This window comes from Rhea pennata, chromosome 4 (genome assembly GCF_028389875.1).
Source record: "Rhea pennata isolate bPtePen1 chromosome 4, bPtePen1.pri, whole genome shotgun sequence".
NCBI classification, from domain to species: domain Eukaryota; kingdom Metazoa; phylum Chordata; class Aves; order Rheiformes; family Rheidae; genus Rhea; species Rhea pennata.
Genome location: NC_084666.1, coordinates 35,543,630 through 35,569,139, shown reverse-complemented (window position 1 = coordinate 35,569,139; position 25,510 = coordinate 35,543,630). Strand labels below are relative to the sequence as shown.

Sequence of the window (25,510 nt, the reverse complement as noted above, 5' to 3'; positions counted from 1 at the left end):
AGAACTAAATGTAAAAGAATGGATTTTTCATTAAAAAAGCATGCAGCAGTGCTGATTCCTCTTAACTTCTACCATTTCAAAGACTTGACAGAAGATCAAATCTCCTTTTTATAGCTGATTTAAATCAATCATTGTTCTGTCCGGCAAAATTCCAAGCCCACATTTAAAAGCTCTTCTGAGAATTATCCTCCCCCACCCTATGTTATATCTGCCAGATCAGGAAATTCCAGCTTTTTCTCTTAAACTTACTATGGAATCCCCAGAGTCCAAAACATAGAAAACAGATTTTTTGTTGGACAGAGGATGATCACGATTCACTCTTTCTTCCCTAACCCTTTCACTTACTTTCTAAAATAGAATTCTAGGTACACTAAGCACCTGCAAATAGACTAAAAAAGAACTGCATTGACTGTTGTAATTTTGGAAATCTGTCCTCTTATGTACATAATACAGTACATAAGCAATTCTAATTGAAGTTAATTTTCCTTGTTTTGTTTTCATTGCTTTATTTACTCTATGGCTGAGCCTTAAAATGCATGTAGGTACCTAATGGCATTTTCAATGGATTAGATGTTTGACTCCCATTTAATTACAGTGTGAGAGAGAAAGGCGCCTATTTTTAAGTTCTCCAAAACTTCTGAAATTGTTTTTAGATGACTGATATTTATAGGAGGAGAGTCAGAAACCTAGCCTTCAAGTAGCTATGTTCTGTTTTAAAGGCTTGAATGACACACACAGTAATTTCACAAAGGAACCTAAGGATATCATGTAGAATTGGAGGAAAAACAGTATCACAAAGTTTTAATATTCATGTTAAAGATTTTTCGCGAAAGCAGCTGATGTAGATTGATTTGTGAGAGCTAGTAGGAGACTTTCATTGAGAAGTTTAAAGAGAGAACACAAGTAATTGGATAGCAGAGATTTGTATCTGAACTCTCTCTTAAGAGCAATCTTCTCTATTCAGTTTAAAAGAATAATAAATGACAAATGGAGATGTAAGACTTATTGGCAAGGAGTGGCTACATATTTCCACTATGTGAGCTAATGTTGTGATTTTTCATTGCTCCAACTATATAAAAACTTTACATCTAACAAAATACTTTAAAAGTGATTTTTATGTAGTAATCATTTAAAAATACGGTGTCTAAAAACTTCAGAAGTCTGTGAAATTGCAACTTTCTAGTCAGCTGAATTTATTGAAACACTGCTTATATGGCAACTTGCTTTTTCTTCCAGTGCTAAAGATATGTACAGTGTGAGAGATTGCTGTTTAATCCATTGTTTATGCCTAGGTATTGTTTTTCTATGGAAATGCCTCTGTTCAGTATTTGAGAAAGTATTGTAGCTTTTAGAGTCACTAGCAATTGTTTTTAAACTCTCTGGATCCTTATTATGGAAGTCATTTATGCTTAGAAAAAAATCTCAATGGTAAAAGTAAACCCCCCTCATAGAGCGACAGAATATTTTTTAGATTTGATTTTGGCTAATACAACGAAAGTCAAGTCACTAAAGCGTAACTGCGACCAAAGTTTGGTTCTGTCCCTGTTGAAGGCAATGGCAAGGCTGCCTTTGCCTTAAGTGGAATAGGATGAGGATGTAGCTTTCGCTTGTTCTGTAAGTTGTTTAGTCCTTGTAGAATCAGGTTGTTCATTGGTTTACATGGTTTTACTTAGAAATTCAAGTAGCCAGTACATCAAGCTATTGTAGTAATTACAATTTTTCAATTGCCTGGACATTTCCATTTCATAATACATTAGGAATTATATGCTGTTATTTCTCCTTTTTTTTCACAAATTTTTCTTTGCAGCCAGTTAAAAGTTCACTATCAGTCAAAAAGCCCTCAGTCAATCAACCTACCATAATCAGTCTACTAACTTTCACCGCATAAAAACTGCATGGTGTAATCAAGCACCTGTCCAGTTCTGCTGAGTTTTATCTGTCTATTTTAATAGATTAATCTAAGGAGTAAGAGTAGTAGAAGTAGTAATCATATATTACTGTATTACCTAAGATCTCCATCAAGAGCCAGGGCTTTGGTGCCTTTTAGGACCACTCTTGTTTCATGAGTACTTCATGCCAATCTGACCTGGGATTGCTGTGGTTTCACCCTCTCTTGTGTTGGCATTGGTGCTCGTAGTGCGCTGGTGAGATGGCTGTGCTGGCAAAGTTCAACCTCTACACTCCTACCAATGTATTCCTTTGAACTGGCTTACTATGGAGTCAAATGGGTGCCAGCACAAGAGCAGGAGCATGAACATGTATTTGGAAGTGGAGGGAGAGCAGAACTATGATAGTCAAATTAGATCAGTTTAAATTGTCGTGAAGCTTCAATATTTGGCATGATACAGGTAAGTAACAAGGATTTCTTTCTTGGACCTTAAAACCTAATCACTGGATATCTTGTCAAAAGAAAAAATAAACAAATCTACTTTAGTCTAGAGAAGAAAATAACAAAAATAGCTAGAGAAGGCAGCAGTCAGTGCTACCTAGCCAATTATGTTCATCAGCAGTGCAGGAGGAGTAGGTTTAAGAAGAGAATTAAGATGATAGGTTGGCATCCGTATGAATTTTAATGGTACACTTTTCTGCCCATGTATGGCAGGCATATAGAAACTGCTCTGTCAATATAGGCAGCTCAAAAGGCATTGATACTATCAGTTGTCTGCCAAGTGTAACTTCTTGAGTTGTAATGAGGTGCAGCAAGGATGAAGCAAGAAGCTGGGAAAACAGTCCTTGCAGCAGCATCTATTCTGTTATCCTAGCTTTAATTCTGTCTGACATGCAGATCAAAAAGGAGGATAATCGCAGTAGCTGTGATATAGGTTGAATAGCCTATATGCTAGTTTAGGCATTGTGGATGAATGATATGCTGTAACAAAGGCAGGGGTGAGTACACACATGTATATATGCCCAAATACCCTGGAAAGGTGGAGATAGCAAAGATTTAAAAATGATATGCAAAGAGTGACTTCCTGAGTAAGTTTTGGAAGTACTTAGAGCTCTGGAAAAGCAGAGCAAGAAGTTTTGGAGGAGTTTTGTGGGAAAATGATAATCAAAAAACCAGAAATTTACTCACTTGAATTTTTCTGCCTGGCTCCATGGAAAAGTGTAAAACATGGGCTAAGGTGTCCTGATTCAATGGTCTGAACTCATCGAAAGAGGAATAAATGCATTGCCTGAGTAATGGTGATACTTGCAGGCATGCTTCGGGATACTGAAGGAACCAAGAAGCATGCAGAGAGAAAAACCAGCTTCAGAGCATCATTGTGGGATTTTCTATAAGAATTGTGGAAATGTCTTTAATATATGATGAAAGAAGGAGGAGATGGAATATGTGACCACTAAGTTAGAATCATAGAACAATTCAGATTGAAAGGGACCTCTGGAAGTCACCTAGTCCAACCCTTCTGCTCAGAACAGAATCCAGCTGTGAGATCAAACCAGATTACTCTGGATTACTTGTTCCACTGTTTCTCTTTCCTCATGGTGAAAAAGCTTTTCCTTATATCCAGTCTGAACTTGTTTCAGTTTATGCTCTTTTCTTCCCACCATGCACCATTGCAAAGAGCCAGCTTGATAACCTCCTGTAAGTTAGGCAGGCTGCCATTGGGTCCCCTTGAGGCTGTCTCTTCTCCAGGCTGAAGAAGCCATACATCCCTCAGCCTCTCCTCTCAGGGCGAGTGCTCCAGCTCTACCATTGTGGTGGCCCTCTTCTGAACTTGCACCAGTTTATTGACCTTTTCCTTGTACTGGGGGGCCCAAAACTGGATGCAGTGTTCCGGATGTGGCCTGAAGAGGGCTGGGTAGAGGGAAATAATCATTCAGTCTACTGACCATGCTCCAGGCTGCTGATACAGCCCAGGAGTCTGTGAGCCTTTGCTGCCAGCATGCACTGCTGGCTCACGTTCAGCTTGCAGCCCACCAGGACCTCAAGGGTCTTTTCTGCAGATCTGCTACCAACCAGTCAGCCATAGCCTATGTTGCTGCATGGGGCTCTCCCTTTCCATTAGTCCATGCTGAATTTAAGGTTCCTGCTGGCCCTTTTGTGCACCTCCCCTCCAGCTTGGTGTCAACTGCGAGCCTGATGAGAGTGCACTGTTGCCTCCTCCAGGGCAGGTCCCTGCAGTGCTCCACTTGTTCCCGGCTTCCAGGTAGAATATGACCTGTTGACAACTGGCCCAAGGGAAGGCAAGCCTGGACTGCTGTCTAAAGCTATTAAGTGGCTGGGGTAGCTGAAGAGAATTGTTACTGTGTTTTTAGTGAGAAAGTTGAGACTAGCTATGACTTCCCTGCCAAGTTCAAGGTAGAACATACTGCTGTGACCTTTGCGGGAGAGATGTACTGTTCAATATTGGCCATATGTTATTTGCCAGAATGAGATTACCATAAATATAAAGAAATGCAATTTAGAAAAGTATATTTTGTATTTAAGAAAAATCTTACGTGACTGACAGAACAGATGCAAACAAAAGATTTAGGGAAAACCTTATGACTCATAGCACATTAAATAGCTAAATGTTTATTAAATAAGAAATCACAAAAGGGACTTCAAAGATATCTTTCATTATGAGTTGCTCCATCTCCATATTGATGTCTGTAGTCAGGCATGCAGTTTTAATAATTCTTTCTAACAAGGATCAAATTTGTCAGTGTAAGCGTAAGGCCAAAGTGTGTTATTTATTTATTTATTTATATAGGTACTAGTAGGAAGCTTTCTCCTCTGTTTCAGTGCTGTAAATTAACCCTTAGGGTTTACCTATTTTGTCTCATTTCTATTGTCAAAAAATGAAGATTATAGCATACTATTTAGCTATGCTGCTATTTTTAGTAGTTATCTTGAATCAAGTATCACTTGTCCTTTTTTGGCATTAATGTAAAGGTCAGCAGCTTCTGTGAAACTAGAGTTTTGTTCTTAAATTTACTTCGAGAGAAGACATTGTCTTGCATGGTTTCTGTCTTCTAACTTCCAATCATGGCAGCCTCAAAGGAAGCAGTAGTGGATTTAATTCTTCTTTCTGCATGTGCTAGGAGAAGAGTGGATTTAGAATAGAAATTTCAATAGCAAAATGGTTGCTTTTGGAATATCATGTTTACTGTCACTGTGGATCTGTTCTCTCTATTTCTTTGTCTAATCCATTTTTGAAAGCATTTACAATTTTAGCTGCTACAAAATCCTGTGGCACTGAGGTCCAAATACAGTTGTGTTATACTGAACTTTTTAAAATCTGCTCTTTTGTGATTTCCTTATGCCTCCTTATATTGTGAGAAATAGGGGATAATGGCTTCCTGTTGATTTCTTGTTTATAGTATCCTGTATAGTATTTCTATGCTGTAAGCAGTTTCAAAGCTGAATAATTTTAATCTGTTCAGTCATGTATATGTTCTGTACCCTGACCAACATTGCCCACCTTTCTCTGTATCTTGGTCTGTGGTTTTTGTTTTCTAGATATTGCAGAAGTAAGGGAGAGTACAAGAGTATCACACTTTTAAGATGTAATCACTCAAATGGTTTATAAAAATGACATGATGTTTTCTGCTTTGCCTTATATTCCTTTCCTAGTAACTCATAAATAAGCTATTTGACTTCTTGACTTCTGCTAAGCGTTAAGCTGATTCAAAGAACCATCCACACGGACTTGAATGACTTCTTCAGTGTCATTATTTTTGCCAATAAATGTCTCTTCCTCTAATTAAAAGCGATTCAGTGATACAGAATCTCTTCACTGATTTTTGTGACTAACCTCTCTGCTTTTTTCATTTTGAGTCCCTAAGTATTAGTTTAAGCAATTAACATTGAAAATGTGAGGATTGACCTCATTCCATTGGTCTCATTTTCTTTCTCGTTCTCGTGTACACTTTCACCTTGAAGGACAGAACTGGTAAAAAGTTGCTGTTTTCTACTGATGGGAGTATTGTGAATATTGTTTTGATGTTTATATGATTATTTGAAGAAATGATAGCCAACTCTGTTCTATTAGGTGCCATACTTATGGCCTCAGTACTGATGTTGCGTACTCTGAAATAATTATTCTTTAACCTGAATCAGAATAATTTTTTAAACCAGTGACACAAACTAGTAAGTAAACTGGAAGGAGGAAATGCATTTCTGCATGTGGGAAAGGTAGACAGCTGGCTTGCCATCTGGTAAGTAGAGCGTTAGCTCATCTGGTAGGTCTAGGTCCACTTCTACAGCGTCTCACAGAATTCCTGAGCAATCATTGCAAATCACTGTGTTAGAAATGCTTCCCCTGCTCTGAACAACTGTTACTCTGTGTTAGTTTTGTCAGATGCACTTGGTAAAGAGGGGTGTGTGCTAAGCGGTTGTATGCTGAGTGTTGAAGTAAGACTTACAAGATTCTGGGCTTTCTTCTTAGAATTCACCCTTTCAGGAAACGGAAAACATCCCTGACCTGTCAAAATACATACTTTGGCAGAAGAGGGAAAAGCCTTTCCCCACTCCCCCTCTTTTTTTCTCAGCAGAGCACTGTATAGAAATAAGATAAATTGAGTATATACTGTATCCCTGCTACTGACTACCAGGAAACTTGCTGTATTCTTTCAAGCTTTTTGAATGCAGTTTCTGGGAGTGGGTGTGTGGGAAGGAAATCACAGCAGAACACTTAGATGTTTCCTGTTATATAATTGTTGCATATTTCTCATTCCTCAAACCTCACTGCCACTGAGAATAAATTTCAACTGAAACTTGAATTTAATTAATATTGTGAATAAAGAATGTAAAACAGTGGAAGTGTCAAAGGAACTTTACACTGATTTTCTTCGATATAATACTATTTTGAACCTGTCTTTAAATATACAAAGAAAAGCACTGTCATTTTAATAAATGCATTGAGAAATAGCTCTACATACTGAAATAATTGGAGGAGGGATTAAAGGGAGAATGTCTATCTTAAACTTTTCTATAATTGTGATTTTGGAGTATTCTGGCACATCCGCAACCTGCTGTTTAAGCTCAGCATTAGATTCATGTGGAGCAATTGTCTTTGCTATAGTCCTTACTCTTTATTTCAGTTTTGTGCAGTTTTCCTGTGTTATCTAGGCTTTTGCACTGTTGCAGAGTGCATCACTCCATTCTCAAAAATGAGAAGATTTTTCTAGAGGCTGCCTTCTATGGAGCCATAACTGAAATTATTTGAGGAAACTTTCTGAACCATTTATAACAGTAGTTGTCAAACTTTATCATGGTCTGTTCTTAAAATCAAGGTATTATTAAAAAAAAATGCTGCTTGCGGTTGTACAAAATCAGTGGTGTGTGTGTTCCTTTTCCATGTACATGAATGTTAATACGTTCTTAAGACTTCTACTAATGCAGCAGCTGGAAATAGAGTGTACCAGTGCCCTGTGGCTTGCCCAAGTCAGCATTTGAACTCTGATCTCTCTCTCTCTCTTTTTTTTTTTTTTTTTTTTTTTTTTTTGCAACAGGAGCTCCAGTATACTACAAAATATATAATGATTGAATAAAGTATTCATTAAAAAATGTGGCAAAACACATGAGTAGATGAGAAGCTAGAAATCTAGATGTGAAGTGCTTAGTATAGAGAGTAATGGCTGGAGTGTGATGTGGTCTCTCTGTGGGCCCAGCTGGTCGGTCTGTAACTGGAACTGTGCTTGTCACAGGTAAGTTTCCTACCACTGAAACTGGTAATGCTCCTGCTGACTTCAGTGGGAGCAGAGTTAGGCAAGGAGTGCTTTTAAATATCCTCTCTGTAAACCCAAAGATTCCCCATAATGCAAGCTTTTGTTTGCAAGGGGAGTTCAGAACAAAGTTTCAGAACCATTTTCTGTAGGTGATGAGGTGAGTAGTGGGGTGATTCAGAGTAGTGTGTATGTGAAATTGCAGAAAGGAGGAAAGTGAAAGGTTAGGGACAAGGAAGATCTTTTAATACTGACATTAAATGGTCATGATTGTTTTCTGGTTTTTATTGTGTTTTGTCTTTGAAATGCATTTCTCTATCTCAGATTTGATTTTCACTACATGAGTGTTCAATATTTAACCCATTAGTAGTAAATTGTGTGCCGTGAAAGGTACTTTTGATATTTACTGTATAACAGATATCCAAGCTGTCAGACTGTTCAGAACACCAGAGTAAATGTTTTCTTCCTCACAATAAAAGTGTCTGTCTTGATTTATTCTAATAAAATATTCCAACCTATGGGTATTTTTTTTTCCCAGTGTTTGTTATATCATGCTTCAGTTAAATAGTAAGCTCCCTGGGACAGATACATTGTTCCTGTTTGCTTATGGAAATTGTGGGAGAGTTTGTGCTTCCATTTTTGATGTTCAAAAGACAATACTTAGTTACTTTTTTTCTTTTTTGTGGGGGGGGATATGTGCATATATATGTGTGGAAAAATATATACGCGCACAAACACACACACACACACACACACACAAATTTTTAAGGGTACACCTTCCTATTTTATCGGAGTAGTTTAATAAGAACAAATACATCAAATGAGAAACAAAATGGGAGCAGAAAGATAAAGGAAACATTTCCAAGTCAAGTTTGCAGGTAGAGATCGATTTAAAGATTTAAAATTATTTTTTTAAAAAAAGTACTTATGGACTTGAATTAAAAGTAATAGCTACTTTATCTTAACAATGTTCTTAATAAGAACTGATTTTTACTCTATCAAGAGTGTACAGCTGTGTACACAAATAACTTACAGAAACACTGTACATAATACCCTTTTCATAATTTCACTGCATTTGAGTTTTTCTCTGAAAAGCTCAAAGGTCGTATCGTTTGGTTTATGGCCGTGGAATTATTCCTATGCCAGGCTATGCTTATCAGACATTCCTCACATTCCAGGTGTCTAATATTATAGTGCTTACACGCCAGTATAGACCAACTGCTGCGTCAGAGAAAAATGCAGGAGAAAACATTCATGACATTATCAATTCCACTTCTTCCCCTCCTCTCCCCCTCCCAATAACCTTTCAAAATGTCATCTTTGCGTTGAGCTTGGCAATGTAAAGGGATGCACAAATCAGCAGTAAGTTGATTCGGTTGTTCTGTGTGCCCTACAGAAAACAAATGGCTAGTATGCTGAACTGGAAAATGTTACTTGTTTTCCTTTTCACTTAAATACTTGGTTTCTTTTGATATCTTAAACTGAACAAAATGATGTAGCAAAATGTATAGCTGTATTCCATGGAACTTTTTCTTCACTGATGGTAATTGTAAGTAGAAAGCAAAAACAGTTTATTATAATCAAAAGGAAAAGGAAACAAAAAAACCCATGCCAGCAGGCAGTTTGACCTGGCCCTGCAAGCAGTGGGTGTGGGTCCCTTCCTTCCAAAAGCATTCTTCCCCTCCTGGCTCTCAGCCATTCAGTTTATGTGCCTTTTCAGAAGCACCTGTGTGAAGGGACAGAGAGAGCTGACATTGAGCTAATGTTAACCCCTTCATAACTGGGAACAGGCACTTGCGCTCTGTCTTATTGCCCATATATGCTATGGCAGTCTTTTAAGATGCATGCTGCATTTTATGGTAAGCTGGAAGGCCGCATATTCACTGTCCTCCTTATTCATGCTGTATTCTACCCTCTGTACTGAAGTCTTAAGCTATATGTTTATTGCTTGCTTGCTTGCTTGCTTGTGTGTGAAGGATATCAGTTCCCTGTTTTGTTTTGTTCTGTGGAGAAAACTGGCAAGATCTTTAGAAAACCTGAAGGGTTTAATCCCTAACTTCTTTTTGTATTGCATAAAGCTTGGGGAGTTTGGGAATGCGTGGGATTTCTGAGCACTGAAGTCATGCCGTTAATGCTCTTCGCCTCCCCTCTGCAAAAAGTAATATTTTGTTAGTGTGGGGCAAGCCTTTAATCTCTGATGGATTCTACAGGACACTTGCAAAACTGCGAAGTAAAGTGTGTGTGGGGGTGTCTTTGGGGAAAGCTGTCTGGTGTTGCGTCTTAGAAGAATTTTGACTTTTGTGTTTTACCTCCTCTTTTGTTTTTTCCTACTCCAAAATAATAGTCCCCTTATTTGTCAAAAGATATAATGTTCATTCAGTAGTTGTTTTTCTTCAGTTATTTTTATTATCAAGTTGTTTTTGAAAACTAACTTTGTGCTGCTGTTAAAGTAAGTGGACTCTAAAATTCTTTACAAGATCAGTAGATTTAAATTTCACAAAACTCATTTTTTTTCAATGTAAAATGGATTTTTTTCTATTAAATTCATAGCTGGAAGAGTGTATTGGCTTAAAATGATGATGTTTGTAATATATCTATTATTGGAAGCAATTAAGGGTTGGACTTTTAAAGTTTTTTTAATTGTTTGTTTTTTTTTTTTTTTTTTTTTTTTTTTGGCCAGGTTTCTACTGTTCAGTGTTATACAAGTCTATTAAGTGATGTGTAAAAAAATTTTTTTTTCATACTGGGGTTGCACACAGGTTGGTTGGTTTGTTTTACATGCCTGTCCTGGCAGTTAAATGTTTTTCAATTAGCTAAAGGAGAGCAGCAGCTGGAAAAATGTTTGAGGAATTTTCTACTGTAGTTAGTGCTTGTCTCCCCAGAATGTATTGGTGAGACATTAGCTTGCTATTTCTCAGCAGTCTTTATTGGATACTCTGAAAGGTGGTATGCCATGGTACAACAGTTGGCCTTCAGGAAGGCCATGTAGCAGTAACAGTCAGAACGGATAGCAGGCTAATACTGCCATTTCACGTGGTGGCACTAATGTAACAGTGTCTCTGAAGGGCTCTCTAACGAGAGCTAAGACACTATTCAACATCCTCCTCTTTCCTGCAAAATGCTTCAAAGCAGACTTGAGTACTTTACCTAAATTACTGAGGAGAAACCATTTATTCAGTATCTTAAATAAGGACAACATCCTAAGAGATCAGGAACAGCTTAAGGAAGGAAAAAAGATTGTCTGCTTTCTCCTTGATCTCCGTATGCTACCTGAACACAGTATTCTGCTGACCTTCTCTGTTGGTAACTAGACAGGAGTCTTTGAATGAAACTTTTTTCTAAGCCTCAGTCATGTTCCCTGAAACGTCATTGAATGTGCTCTAGTCCTGTCTACACAAACCTATAGCTCACTTCTTCTAGTAACGCTGGGAAATACTGTAAACAGCCATTAAGAAGTGTTCAGTTCAGTCCTGGAAGCCATTTTTTTGAGCTTGTAAAACATTCTCAAGAGCTCCTTCTCCCAGTGGTCCATACCCACATGTCCTGGTATGCTCTTTTGCTGTCAGGTGATGATGTTGCAGTTTGTTTATTTATTTGTTTCTCTTACTGTGTAAGTACTTAATCATAGATGTCAATGTTTTCATTTACCAAAAAGCCCTAAAACTCCCAAATGTATTTTTTTAAAGCTTATTGGATAAGGCTTATAGGATAGAAGTTATAAGCTATCAAAGAAGATCTCTGTGACTTTTAGAAAACTTAGTAATCTAGAATCAGAGCCCAATGATACCAAGTTTCCATTCTTTATGTGCAGATTTGACTGTTTTGCCTGTCTTTGTCTTATCAGGAGCAATATGATCTGAGAAGTGAATGGAAATATGTTAAATGTATCCATGAAATACTTGTTGATTGACTTATACACATTTAACAGACAATGATTTATTAACTCTTCTGTGCCCTTATTTGCTGTGGTTAGCTTTTGAACATCCAATTTGACATAAGAAAGAAGTCAGAGTGCTATCAATGTACTGCTGCAGGTTAATGCTAGGAATGTCGCTATTTGAATGTAAACCTATACTGTTCTGTGCATGCATATACAGTATGAAACAAACAGATTTACGTTAATGGTGCACAAACAGCAGAATGGGACAATGTTTAATTTTGACTGTACTCAATAATTCTGTATTGGTGTAAATAACTGGCATGCTTTCTGCTTTTTAAATATGGGCAGTTGTTGTTCACTGAAAAATGACTGAACAAATCTTGTGAGCAAGGTAAACGCACTTAACCTTGCCATGTCTAAAGACCCACCACTAAAATAATGTGGGGGCTACCACCATGCTAGTCCTTGTTTGATATATTGTAACTTGTTATTCGTGCTCACTTAGTTACTCTTTTGAAGTAATACCTTCAATAAAGCAGTATTGTATCTTAACTGTACTCTTACTAAAAGAGAATGTACCTAAGTAATACAAAGATTGTACATAATGTCTTGGATTGCCTCCGAAGGGGAGGCACTTCTATGCTAGGAACGTGGTGTTTAGAAACAGTGTCAGCAGAAACATGAATGAGCTTTTTGGAGAATGAGATTGTGCGTGGAATTTGCTAGTTTATAGCCATGACTGAACAAAGAATATGGAAAAGGGTATTTTATCTTATGGGTATGCAAATTCTGTGCCTTTTTTATATAGAGATAGATGTATAGATCAGTTACCACTTTTTAAAGTTAGGGAGCTGACAGTATTATTAATAGATAGTAAGCATTTGTTGTAGCTTCATATGCAGCTTCTATATAAAAGAGAAATTTGGCTTCCTGATTAATGTAACTTGTGCAGTTAATGGATACTGACCTTAGCCTTAGTGAGCAGCATTGCTGCTTTCCAGTGCTAGCCTGCAATATGGAGTTAAACTTGGTCTCCTTTGCTGTTTTGTATGGACTCTGCTACACTGGATGGTATTCATCCCACAACTGTAGATATTGCGTAGGCAAAGGAGCCATGCATCTAGACTTCTTCTCTAGCTGGTAGAAAAAGGGAAACCTTCAGTGTGTGATTCATCCTCAGGCTAAATAAGGTGTGATGAATCAGCTTCTCTAGGGAGCCCAAATGAGTAATACAGGTTAGATACCTAACTTTTGAAGTCTGAAGTTAGATGAGATGAATTGTGCCCCTGACTTTTATATAAGAAAACCATCTTGGGTGCCTGAGGTGAATTAAATCGCTGTTTGGGAGGAATACCGGTGTAGGATTAGAAGATGTGTTTATAGACCTTCCAATTCAGAATGCTTGTGGCATTAGAAAATTGATAAGAGGTGAATAGGTAGTAATATCCGATTTGAGCACTGTATTAGAACTGTAGTGCATAATTTGGAATGCTTTTCTTCCTATCTATATGCATTCCTTTGCTTGGTCAGTTAATTGTAATCTTTTCTCACTACAAACTCAAAACTGATAAATGAGATTCTTGATGCTTTTATCTTATTAGCAGTTTATGAGCTGAACTGTTCAGATTTAACTGTGTAATCTGATGTCAACAACAAGCAAATACCATAGTGATCACATTTCGTATGTACACCTTTATCTAGCTACTTCAACAAATTAGTGATATTTTCCTTCAAGAGGCATGCCTTTTGTAAACAAAAAACAGAAATCTGCATAATCAGGAAAGAAAAACCATTAAATTGTTGCATTTTATAAGCTATTACTCTTTACAATTAACAGAGAGCAAATTAATGTAAAGAGAGTGTAAAGATATTTATTTTTTCAGAACAATTGAGAGTCAATTAAAAAAAGTAAAAAAGTATTTGCCTAAATAAAAAAGGCAAAATGCATAATGTGTAATGTACATTGTTATTTATAATTCTGTATATTGAATGAGTAGGTATGAATTTTAGTCTGTGTAGTACTTCAGGTAAATGTCTCACTGTTTTACTACTTGCCGAAGAACATGAGATCATTTTGGATAAACTTTTTAGGGGATAATTGAGATTTGGAGAAAGTTTTCAAATGCATCTTGAAGTTGCTGTGGAAGTTGAGCATTGACCCTAGTTATAATTGAATTCCGAACTCCAAGTTTCTTGCCTGTAGGTCAAGCACTAGGCAACAAAGCAGATATTTTTGGAAGTGATTTTGAAAGGGATCAAGATGATCCTGTTTGTAATTGTCAGGTATCCTTTCCGTAGCTCTTGTCAATGTGTATTTTTTCTCCTTGTAATTGAGGAGGAAGAAAAGAGTGAATTTTTCAGTTTTCTGAATTCTGTCTACTATAGCCTTTCTCTTCTCTCTTATCCATTCTCCAGCACATTTATTATAAAACACAATATATCAGTCTTGCAGAACTGATATAAACAAGGACTCTTAAGCAGAATATCTCTAGCTTTACTCAGAGTCCTTCACAGAACAAAATTAAGCCTTGGAATACGCTAAGAAGGTCAGTGGTATTGGTCTCAGCTGAGTTTAGAAGAGAACAAAACCCAAAGTCCAGAGTTCTCTTTTGGGAAAACAGAGTCTTAATCATAATATGGATAACCTCTTTTTCAATGTTGTAATTGTTTTTGTCCTAGATATATTTTGCAGAAAAAAGAAATTGGAGAAGGAATGCAGCAGAACTGTGTTTTCCTTCTTCCATGGAATAATGTGTTGAAAAAAAGTGCGTATGTGTATGTATACATGTGTATACATTTTTAAGAACATGTACATTGATAATCATAGGTCAAAGAAGTAGAAAATACCGTAAGTTGTCTGTGTCGTGACACAAAGACGACATTCACTAGTAAATGCAGGAAATGTCCTTTTTTCTTGGACCTGACCTTAGCTTGTCTTCCAGATATTTTTGTGGTCTAGAAGGTACGACATCACGCAGGAGAGTATCCAGACTGGTACAAACTAATCAGTATGGCTTTGACAGTCCATAAGTAGTTATATTTCCGTTTTATAACATCGTTAACCTTAGATACATATACAGCCTTATTCTTATATGACTGCAGAAAAGTTGTGATGGTTGATAGTAATGCACATACCATTGCAAAATCTATTTTTTTTGTTTTAAAGATTCAGCTATTTTGAAAACTATAACGAAAAAAACGGACTTAAGGTGGTAATATAGCTTCTCAGTTTGGAAGGTGTATTTGTCCCCTAGGTTTCCCAGGGCATCTGTGAAGTAATTGGCAATGGTCTAATTATGTAGTGTTTACATAATGGAATTACAGAACGCTCCTTGGTTCTCTTATGAGTATCTACTTCTCGTTACATGCATCCACTTGTTCTCTCAGTCCTGAGAGTACACTTCAACCCTTACGTTGAAATGGAGTGTTGCAGCAACATAGTGTTGGGAAAATAAAAAATGTTACGTATGAACTGAAAGTCTTCACTTGCATGGAATTTATAGGGTTAAAATCCCCCACCCCCAAAAGTCTTTTGTTAACTAATTAAGCTTCATACTGTACTAAATGTGAGCTTTAAAGGCATCCTTCCTTTTCTCAATATACACAATCTTTTAACAACCTGCAAATTTGTAACCACAAGCCAAAGAACTATTGCAAGCTATCTAAGAATATCATTGTCCTGATACACAACATTTAATACTCTATTATGGTGCAATAAACCTCATTTTTCTTGAGTCATAGTTAAAGAACACAATGGGGATCTACCTATTGTATGTTATTATGTCATGGATGATGGTCCTCACACAGGTGAGGTTCCTTCAGTACTTTCTTTTAGATATTATTTCCTTTCCAGTTAAGTCTCATATCTCTCTCTGCTTTCAATCTTTCTGTTACAAGTAAATATTTACGTTGGGGCAGTTCTGAGGGCCCAAACCAGACTGATTGCGGCTCAATTGTAAAAGCCAGAGTCTGACTCAAAAAGCTTGTGCTATCAAAAGGCTGGAACAAATGAGAGAGGGTCAAGATAAAACACTGTTAAATAATTGTGATCTTGAACATAACCTTTGCCACATTTTTAAGAATATTTCTTCTAACATAGTTCAGATCTTAAGGCCATGATGTGCAGCATGATCCAGCAGAGCAGAATTTGCCCTCTCTGCTGCACTTATGTGCACCTCTGTTTCCCTTTTTCTCCTGCTTTTCTTTAAGGCCTAGTGGGTCACCCAGGTACTTTTCCTCTGTGCTTTAGTGTTGCTTAAATTTATTGAGTGTTTGGCAAGAGAGAACAACTGCTATTCATTCTCATGGTGCCTCATTTCTAAAAGGTGATGACAGCTAGGTAGAACATCTAACTGACCAGAGTGGATGAATTATCAGCATTCTGGAGTCCTTCTGGTCTGTAGGTCTGACCTGTAGAATGACCTATAATAGAAATAAGTCAATATTTGCTTAACAATAAAATTGCTGTGGAGAGCAGATGGAAAGCCAGGATAGTACTTGGGTTATATCCTTCCTGTAGAGGTGGGTATTAAAAAAAAAAAAAAAAAAAAAAAAAAACACAACTTTTGTGATTGTTGCTAGCTGTGTTATATCCCTTTGGTGAAGGTATTAAACATTTATGCAGAGTTTTAACTGAATTTATTAGAGACTGTGTATGTTTGTACCAGTTTGTTGTGATCCCTACTCTACTGTATTGCATTTCAAGTATTTTTATGAGTTGAACTCTAAGACTTGTGTTTGTATTAATGTAATATCTTTAAAGCTAACGGTGAAGTTGAACTCTTTATTCAGTTTAAGAAATGTTTTATGAAAATCTAAATGGGTATTCTAACTTGAGGCAGGACTTTCTTTACAGCAAGGTGCTCTCTAGTAGTTGGCACTGGTCCATGTGACTAACCAAACTCACGGAAGAGTTGTTGATTTTATGTGATTGGTGCTTCCTCTGAGTAATGGCCTGGGAACTCCGTAGTGCAGGCATCCTGCATTCCCTCTGCTGCGCTGTCTTTCCCTGGAGTTAGGTGGGGAACTCCCCTGTCAGCCTCAGTGGGGTGTCCTCTCCTGCATCATAGTGCAGGAGGGGACCGGGTCTGTTTAAGGTATCCTTTAGAAAAGGAAGTAATTTTTAAGGTATGTGACTTCCCTGATACAATGTGTATGTTTTTTTTAAATGTTTTTCCTATATTTTGCAATAGGTGGGTTTTACGTCAGATACTTCATGCAACTTTTTTCTATTTTTTCTCTCTTTTTTTTTTCCCTCTCTTTTTTAAGTATGTAATATACGTTTTCATCGCACTGGTGCTCTCTTGGCTTTGAGACAAACACCTTTTAGGAGAAGACTACCTCTTTGAAAAAAATATTCTGTCTTTCTTTTTTTGTTTATCTATATTTTTAGTGACTTTACAATATTTGCATTAGGAAAAAAAAATGTGGAATAGAGTGCTTGAAGTTTTTAATATATACACCATGAGTTCCTACCATGTCTGGCCTCAGAGCTTACAGAATTTTTTTTTTCTAAGATGTTCCTACCTGGCAACTCTCGAACTGTAAAGGTGAGACAGCATAGATATACTGAGTTTGATTTGAAAAGAAGGAAAATGGGTTCCACAGAAGCTAATTTTTCTCTTTATAATGGGAAAAGTGACTATGACTGTCCAGTTTCATGATAATATCTCTCAATTAAAAAAACTTTCTCACAATTTGTGCTTTTTCTTCTTCCCCTCTCTGAGCTGCCTTGTAATCCATAGTGACCCAGATGTAATTTCACATTGGTGATCTCAGCTGCATCTTCTAACATTTTTTCACTATGTTTAGGTTTAGAGGTCTTGCATAGCAGTTTGTAATAAACTAGCAAGCTTGCCTTATGTTTCAGAATTTGTTTAGAAGCTTTATACTAAGTGTTTGTTATCTTCATGTGATTACATTGTGAACTTTGTTTGGACAAATTTGAGGAAGCGCAGACATGTTTATGATTTAAAGATTAAATCTATTCCTACTCTGCAGAAATTTTGGAATGTAATAGCCTTGTCCATGTTGGTTCTCTGCAACCCTAGTTTATAGTTTTTTCCTACTTAAGGAATTGATGGGGTCAGCTCCATCAGTAATAAGTAATAATGTTAATAGTAGTTTATTGTGGGTCAATGATTTCTAAGTTAAACCTGTGCTCTGATTCCTGTTTTATCAGCTGCATGTTTACAACCTATTGGTTATTGTTTAATTGCTGTCAAATATTGAATGTATTGCAGCAGATTTTCTCATACAGGAAAGTGTTTGCAGTAATTCATTCCCCCATTCCATCCTTCTGAATTTAACTCCAAGAATGTTGAAGACAGTTAAGAGTTCAAACACTGAGGGGGAAAACTTTTTTTTTTTTTTTTTTTTTTTTAACTGCTATCTAATAAACTCTTTAGCATTTGTCACAGTAAGAATTAATATAAATAACAAATGTAGGGAAGAGAAAAGCTATATTTTAACTCATTTATTTCTTTTTAGGTTAACAAAACCCTTGTCATTTGCGGATTGTGTTGGGGATGAGCTGCCTTGGGGATGGGAAGCTGCATATGATCCTCAGATTGGTGTCTACTATATTGATCACATCAGCCGTAAGTATTTTTCTGTGCACTGTATTGATTATATAAGAAAGCTTATCTAGATTAGGCTTTTATGACAAGCTCCTAAATGGACTCCTAAACTAGAGTAGGAGTAGGTAAAGATTTCTTGCAAAAAAATTTTAGTTATAGTAACAATTCCTGTTGTTTAATAGGCAAGTTTTCCTGTTTGTGTGCACAGGCTTGCTGAGGATAGTTGCAGATATATTGCAGCTGGCTCAAAATAGTGCACATGACTATTAATCTTTTTCTGTGGAAGAAGTCCGTGTAATGTATAGTAAATAAAGATAGTTTACATCTGTTGGTATCTGTAAAGTATAGGATTTTTTTTTGTTGTTGTTGTGGTTTTTTTTTTATTTATTTATTTTTTTTTAAATATTCAGGAATGCACAGTGATGGAGATAGCTGGATATGAGTAATGGAAACTGGCTTAAATCTCACCACTGAATGGAGCTATTGTAGATTAGCTAGAATGGAGTAAGGAGGTTTATTTGATGTAATTTGTATATGAGGTCTGGCAAATGTATAGTAGTTATAAGTACAACATATTGTAGAATGCATTCCTGGAAGTAAATAGTGATGTATTCTGTAGTAATCAGAAAGGGAATGGGCAATGAAAATGTTGAGGAAAAATTGTTTTTTGGTATAACATTATTGGCTTCAAAAGGCTTACAAGAAAATCTGCTGATACAAGATGACAGGATCTATTTTTGTGTATATTTGTAATTGCATGGGAATTATGCCTAACCATACAAAACTATAAACTTCTTTGGGGGGGGGGGGGGTTGGGGGGGAAATACATGCTAGGCTTATTTAAATTAATATTCTCCTGAAAGCGCTTGTCTTTCCCTTTTTTCTTCCTGTTTTTGTTACTGCATGTTTGTTGCTACCTTTTTCTGTTTTCTAATAAATTATCTTCAGTAATATAGTAGGAGGGATTCCATTGAGATCAGTACCTGAGTGGAGGTGCCTGCATCTGTGCTAGCAACACTGTGTAGTTGCCTAAGCATAAGTGTCTGTAGCCAGTTGAAATGCTTTAGTTTAGCAGAGACAAATGCACAGGGTCAGTAGATACAGCACAGGGATGGTGAAGGACCACTGGTCTTCAAGAAAAAAGCTGAAGATGAGGCTGGTTACTCCAAAGTTCCCCCAAACGTACGGGCACCTGAATCAAGTCTGAGATCTCTGAGCTGCTATTATAGACAACAGTGATCTAGTCAATGCAGTTAATGTAGCACAAAGTGTGATTTAGCAGATGAACTGATTTAAGCTCTCCTGGTTGGGTTGGATTGGAACGCTGTTAACTAGAATAGGAAATCTACCGTGCTTGTTAGATACCTGCAGGTAGACACCTAATCTTAACCTTGAACTGAATCCTATCCATTAACCTCATTTTGGGTTTTAAAGTCCTATTTTACTGGAAAAACAATGAGAGTCCACTGATCTTATGTGTGGTATTGTGACTTAAACATTTCTGAACTGGAAAAAACAGGGACATACTTGACTGAACTCAAAAGCTGAAGAAAGAAAAGAATTCGTCTGTGAAAATAAAGGCTATTCTGAGAGGAAACTTGCCATTAACTTCTTTTTTACTTTGGATTAAAACTGTTAAACTTAAAAATACAAAATTTTAAAATAGATGATCAGCATTTTGGGGTGTGTGTGGGTGAAAGTGCTTTCAGATCACTGCTTTGGTAATCCTGTTATTGTATTCCATAGACACTCAAAATTTTTAGTTAGTTCTAAAAACCTTAGCCTTGTAGTGTTGTTGCTTGCATTTTAGAATAATTAAATATTTTCTTTGCATTAAAGGTCATTTCTGTGCATTGAAGAAGACTTTCTGAATGTTATAAGCTGTTCATGGGTCAAATTTTGCTTCATGTGTGGAGAGTTGAGGCTTGGACAGCAAGGTCTTCAAATTCTCATGAAAATTCTAGTATAGTACAAGCAGCAGTGCTTCTGTTTAATAGAGAATTGTGTATATTCATTTGTACACATTTCTCTTTCTGTGGCTGGAACAAACAAGTATGGCTAGCTAGGTGCGTGTTTCTATTTTGTTAATATGTATTATGGAGGACAAAAGTGTAATTTGGGCTTTGGTATAGTTAGTGGTTTTCACCCATCGTTTGGTAGTGTATTTGTCTCCTATTGTGTTAATACATGTTGCTTTGTAGACATCAGTGAAATTTTTTATTTTGGAAAGCAGTATGCTTTGGGTCTGTGCATGATATTTTGCACAGTGTTTTGATGAGAGCACTCTTGAGTTGCTGGGAGGTAACCTTCCTCAGCAGGTCATTTGTCTGACATGCCAAATGTGGAGGTTACGGCTTTTAGTTCACCTGACTGGGGTGCACACATTGTCACTGAAATATGTAGTATGGAGATTGCTAATAATAGTAATAAATTAAAAAATAAATGGTTAAAAAGCTTTTCCTTATGTTCAGACAGAACTTCCTGTGTGTTAGTCTGTGCCTGTTGCCTCTCATCCTGTCACTGAGCACCACTGAAGAGTCTGGCCTGGTTCTCTTTAAACCTTCCCTCCAGATACTTATATGCTTTGGTAAGGTCCTCCTCTAAGTTTTCTCATCTCTTCTTATGTGAGAGATGCTTCAGTCCCTTAATCATCTTAGTGGCCTTTTCATTGGCCTTGCTCCAATATGTCCATATGTCCCTTTTACTGGGGAACGCAGCACTGGACCCAGCACTCCAGATGTACCCTCACCAGGGCTGAGTAGAGGGGAAAGATCACTTCCCTTGACCTGCTGGCAATGCTGTTCCTGATGCAACTCAGGATACCATTGGCCTTCTTTGCCCAAGGGTGCATTGCTGGCTCATGGTCAACTTGTCCAGCTAGACCCCCAGGGCCTTCTCTGCAAAGCTGCTTTCTAGCAGGTGAAATGCAGGATGATGCAACTCACTTTGAGAAACACTGACTGAGGTCATTACACTATGAATATATTTTTCCAAATAGGAGTTTTAATGTGGTGCTTTCAGCTTCAAGGGAGACAAGATTACAAGCCATCTGTCAAGGCAGAACATGAATATGATATGGGTAGCTAATACCATAAGGACCTAAAAGCTTTGCCTGTTGTTCAGTAGCACCCTTTGTGAGTGGGCTGCCCGAAGGGATGTTATGACTTGGTGATCAGGGATTGAGGAGTTCTTTTTTTTGCAGGCTCTCCCTTTCAGGAGAGTCCAAAGATTATAGCTTGTACTGCTCACTCTTATAATGCTCATTGCATACTGTAATTGTGTGTACAACCTCTAATTTGTCAACCTTTACTAACTTTTGTGAATAACATGGTTAGGAACTTAAACAATTTCAGAAATAGCCAAAATTTATTATTCTTCTTAATTTCATATATTCAAAGGCAAAGCCATCACTTTTGCATTTTCCAAATTCTTCTGCAGGGTTTTTGATATCAAACTTCAAGTGGTTAAGATGAAAATATTTATACTGGTAATTGCTGGTATTTATGCCAGTGTTATTCTGGTATTGCTTGGATTTGCAAACCCTTTCAAGCTGATATAATTTCTGAAACAAACGGTCCTGTTCTATTGGTACCTCTGGCCTTTTATTCTCTCCCTGCAATATTTTTGCTTATACTGGCATGAACATTTGCATGGCCAGACAGTGAATCAGATCAGGGAGCTGATTTGAGCGGAAACTAATCCAGCAAGGAAAAAAAAGTTACTATTTGTTCTCCTTTCCACACCCCTATTTATGCAAGTAAGGGAGGTAAGGTGACCTGGGGGTAGGAATAATACGGGTGTATCAAAGTCAGGTGGAAGTGACAGGTAACAGCAGCCAACTGCAGTAGCACTGGTTAAAAGAGTTTTGAAACTACAGCCATGAACTGTCAAATCCTGTGCCTGCGTGTCCAGAGGCAGTTTTGATTTTGAGGCTGTGGTTTCTGTGTGCGCTTCCTGGATGGCAGTGGCAGCTGAAGTAGTTGCTGCCCACTCTGGTTCCTGCCCTGTGCAGTGTCGGCACAACGTGGGCGTAGTGAGCGAGGACAGTGGGAAGCGTCCTGCTTCCTGACGTGTGTGCACTGCCGTTCCCTTCCTTCCTTCCCCCAGCCACCTAGGCTCTCATGCCAGCACCGCCGCCTGGGATGCCTGTCCACAAACAGCCATGGAAGGGCTCGGGAGCAAGGGGAACCTGCCGAGTGAAATCTATGTTTCTTTAGGGCCAGAAGGAAGGTGGTGAGGAGGTCCTGGGAGCTCGGGACGGGGACTCGGATGGGGACAGCCTAGGCGGAGATGGAGGGCAAGCGTGGAGGGGGGAGCTGTTGTAGCCACTGGAGCTGTTGCCTGTGTGGGGAACCATGGGCTGGGTTGGGGAGCTCAAATGTTGGGGTGGGCAGCGTCGCTGACTGTCAGACTGTAAACGTGCTTCTTTGCAGATTCTAGATGCTGAAGGATATGGGCCTATGGTAGCTGGAAGTTTCACTAAAATAAATAAATTAGATTTATTGACTATGTTGTCCCTTTTCTTTCTTGAATGAATGACATCTCAAATTGTGAAGCTAGGAAACTCAGTCAACCTATTTTTGTGGATTTTTTTTTTTATATATATATATAACATCTGTAATTAGTGCTTCTGAAGTAATTGGAACTGTATGAAAATGAGTATTGCTGTATAAGAAATGTTGTCAATGTGAGTCAACTTAACTTAGATGAGACTCTATCTTATTTATTTACTTTACTGCTAGGAATGCGTTAAATGGGTATGTTGGGTTGTTCTTCTCTATCTTACTCTTTCTACAACAAAACCAAACTTCTCAAACAAATAGGATGTGCTTTAGTTCTTAACTACTTGTTATTGTCAGGAGGGTAGGGAAGAGCCAAGATCCACAGTGTTCCCAATGAGACCACTGTAAACTGCTACATGAGTAATCTTACTGTTAAACCAAAAAATACTTGAGGGATTTTTTTTGTTGTTTTTTTTTTTTTTTTGTTTTACTTCATTTGACCCATAAAAGAAATTGTTTATATTGTAAGATTTTTGTGGCTAATCTTGAGATAATTTATGAGATCCTTCATTTACATACCATGTAAATGGCATGTATGTAGTCACAAAATGATGTGCAGTGTTACTGTGTTTTTTAATACCTTTATGTAAATTGATGCTTTGTTAATTTGTATTTTGGACTTTATTCTGTGAATTTTGTGAACTCCCATCACTACCAAAACTTTTTTTTTTAATATCATACTAGCTTTTTTGAACAACTTTTACTTTCGACTTAATGTGAACAATTAATAAACGTGCCTTTTACTATGACAGCAATTTGTGATTTTGATGATTTAATGCAATATTAAGCAATAGTTGCGGTAATTGGTAGTACATTCAAGCCTTTTTACTGGGAGAACCAGAGTTTGATTTTGAGTGTTTTTGTTCTTCAGTTTTAACTGTGGCATGTCAAAGTCTAGCAGCTGTTTATTTTCTAAGGTTTTGGTTTTTGTTTGTTTTGTTTTTAATTTTCAGTTAATTAGACGTCTAATATAAAGTAAGAATATTTAGAATTATATATTTAGAAAACTTCTCAAAAAGTTACATTTAGTGGGCATTACTCTAAGATAAACTTTTTAATCATGAATAAATAGTTACACTTCAGTTTGTGTTTTTGGTTTGGAAGGAAGCGTGATAAGAGAAGTCCTTGGTACAGCTCTTTGTGATCAGCAAGATTGTTCTTCAACTGTAGTACTGCCAAATGCATTTGTTTTTTTTACTGAATTTGCATCTTCTTACGGTGACTTTTTTCTTTTTTTTTCTGCATAGGGCCAGATGACAGATCTCAGAGTCTAAAGTCAGAGAACAACAAAAACAACAACAACAAAAAAAATCTAGCGAGAGTATAGATTGTATAGAAATATATTGGTCTAGATTGTATAGAAATATATTAGTCTATGACCAAATTTTGATTTGCCTTAACACTATTAGAAATATTAATGTATTATTACAGTAAGTGTTAATCTTGCATTAAAATGTTAAGACTCTGATCTGTGTTCTCAAATGCTTCAAGTTTGAGAGATTATCTTGTAATATGACTAGCTGATTTCCAGAAGTATGACTAACAGCACTCAACAGGCTAGTGTCCTTTATGTTCTGAGAATTTACAGAGTTCAGAGAATAAAGATTGTGATTCTAAATCCTCCCTCTAAGACCTCTGCTTATCTGAAAGACTTCTGTTTTTTACTTGGTATGAATAATCTGAGAGGATCCTGGACTGGGAGACATGTTCTGCCTTGCTTTCAGAGCCGGATATATTCCTAAACAAGTTATCTCCTTGAATTCCTGCTCTTATTTTCAGGCTCAGGAACAACAGGGCAAGAGGTTTTCTTCTTCATGACACTGATCTGTTAACTTATAAAACAAGTATGGTGCTGTTCGCACTGTTTGGTCACAAGGGTATTATAGAAAGGATTTAACAGTATTTAAAAGATAAAGACAGGAGGGAATAGCTACTTCTAGCCTAGCTGTAATTCATCCACTTTCTTTGCCATTCTTTACTTTGTGTTTGATATGATAATTGTTCTCCCTGCTCCCTACCCCTGCTCTTCTCTTCAAAGGGAAGTTCAACTTCCACCTTTTCTGCTTCTGCTGCTTCTCCCTACTCTTAGTTTTAACTATCCACTTTAGAAGCGTGAATGCGCATTTCCATTCCTTCCCGGAGCCTGCTTCCTACAGCTGATACTGCATGAAGAAAAAGCAAATTAAGAGGCAGAATGATGCTAAAAGACCAAGAAGTGTAGAGGTAGAGATTTGCATCTGCGTCGTTTGAGACTAAAATTCATTGGAGGTTCCTATTTCCCCTTTTGGTTTTCTTCTTTCTTGAAATTTAAAATCCTAGTAATTTACCTACACTGTTTGACAGTTCTAACACAGTGTTCTGTGTTAGATTCTCCATTCCTTGTCATAGCCTTTAAGGCTTTCAGGGAGCAGAGCTCATCTCTTGATCGTAATTGTGTGCCGTTTATTCCCACAACCCAGGACAATCTTTTAAGTAAGTAGTGGCATGCAAGTGTTTGGGGACCAGTTGTAAAGACTCTTTGGGTTCAGCAAGCACACATGGTCAAAATCCAAGTGCAGTAGGTTTTATTTTGAATTTTATTTATAGGTAGGTAGCTTCTTGCTCTCTGGCCATTATAAAGCTCTATAATAGTGGGAAGGGATTAAAGTAATCTGATGCTGGCTACAGAAAGAAGGCTAGGGTAGCAAGTGCTCTGGATGGAAGAAGATCAGCTGATGACATTTAAAATTTATGTAAAGATCATACCTGTGGGTATGAATCATAATTCTGACAGCCATAGCAGTAGAACGTAACCTGCCTACTGAGGGCTGGCTGATGTAGACCAAAATGCTCAGAAT

The 25,510-nt window shown here is 37.3% G+C and overlaps 1 protein-coding gene across 3 annotated transcripts in view; it reads left to right on the top strand.

The window, feature by feature from the left end:
• WWC2 (WW and C2 domain containing 2) overlaps nt 1-25,510 on the top strand; it is a 104,589-nt gene that overhangs the window by 19,904 nt on the left and 59,175 nt on the right. For all 3 annotated transcript variants that reach the window (XM_062575776.1, XM_062575775.1, XM_062575774.1), the window contains exon 2: nt 18,023-18,132. In XM_062575776.1, coding sequence (XP_062431760.1) covers nt 18,023-18,132 — 110 coding nt within the window. The remainder of the gene's footprint in view (nt 1-18,022; nt 18,133-25,510) is intronic.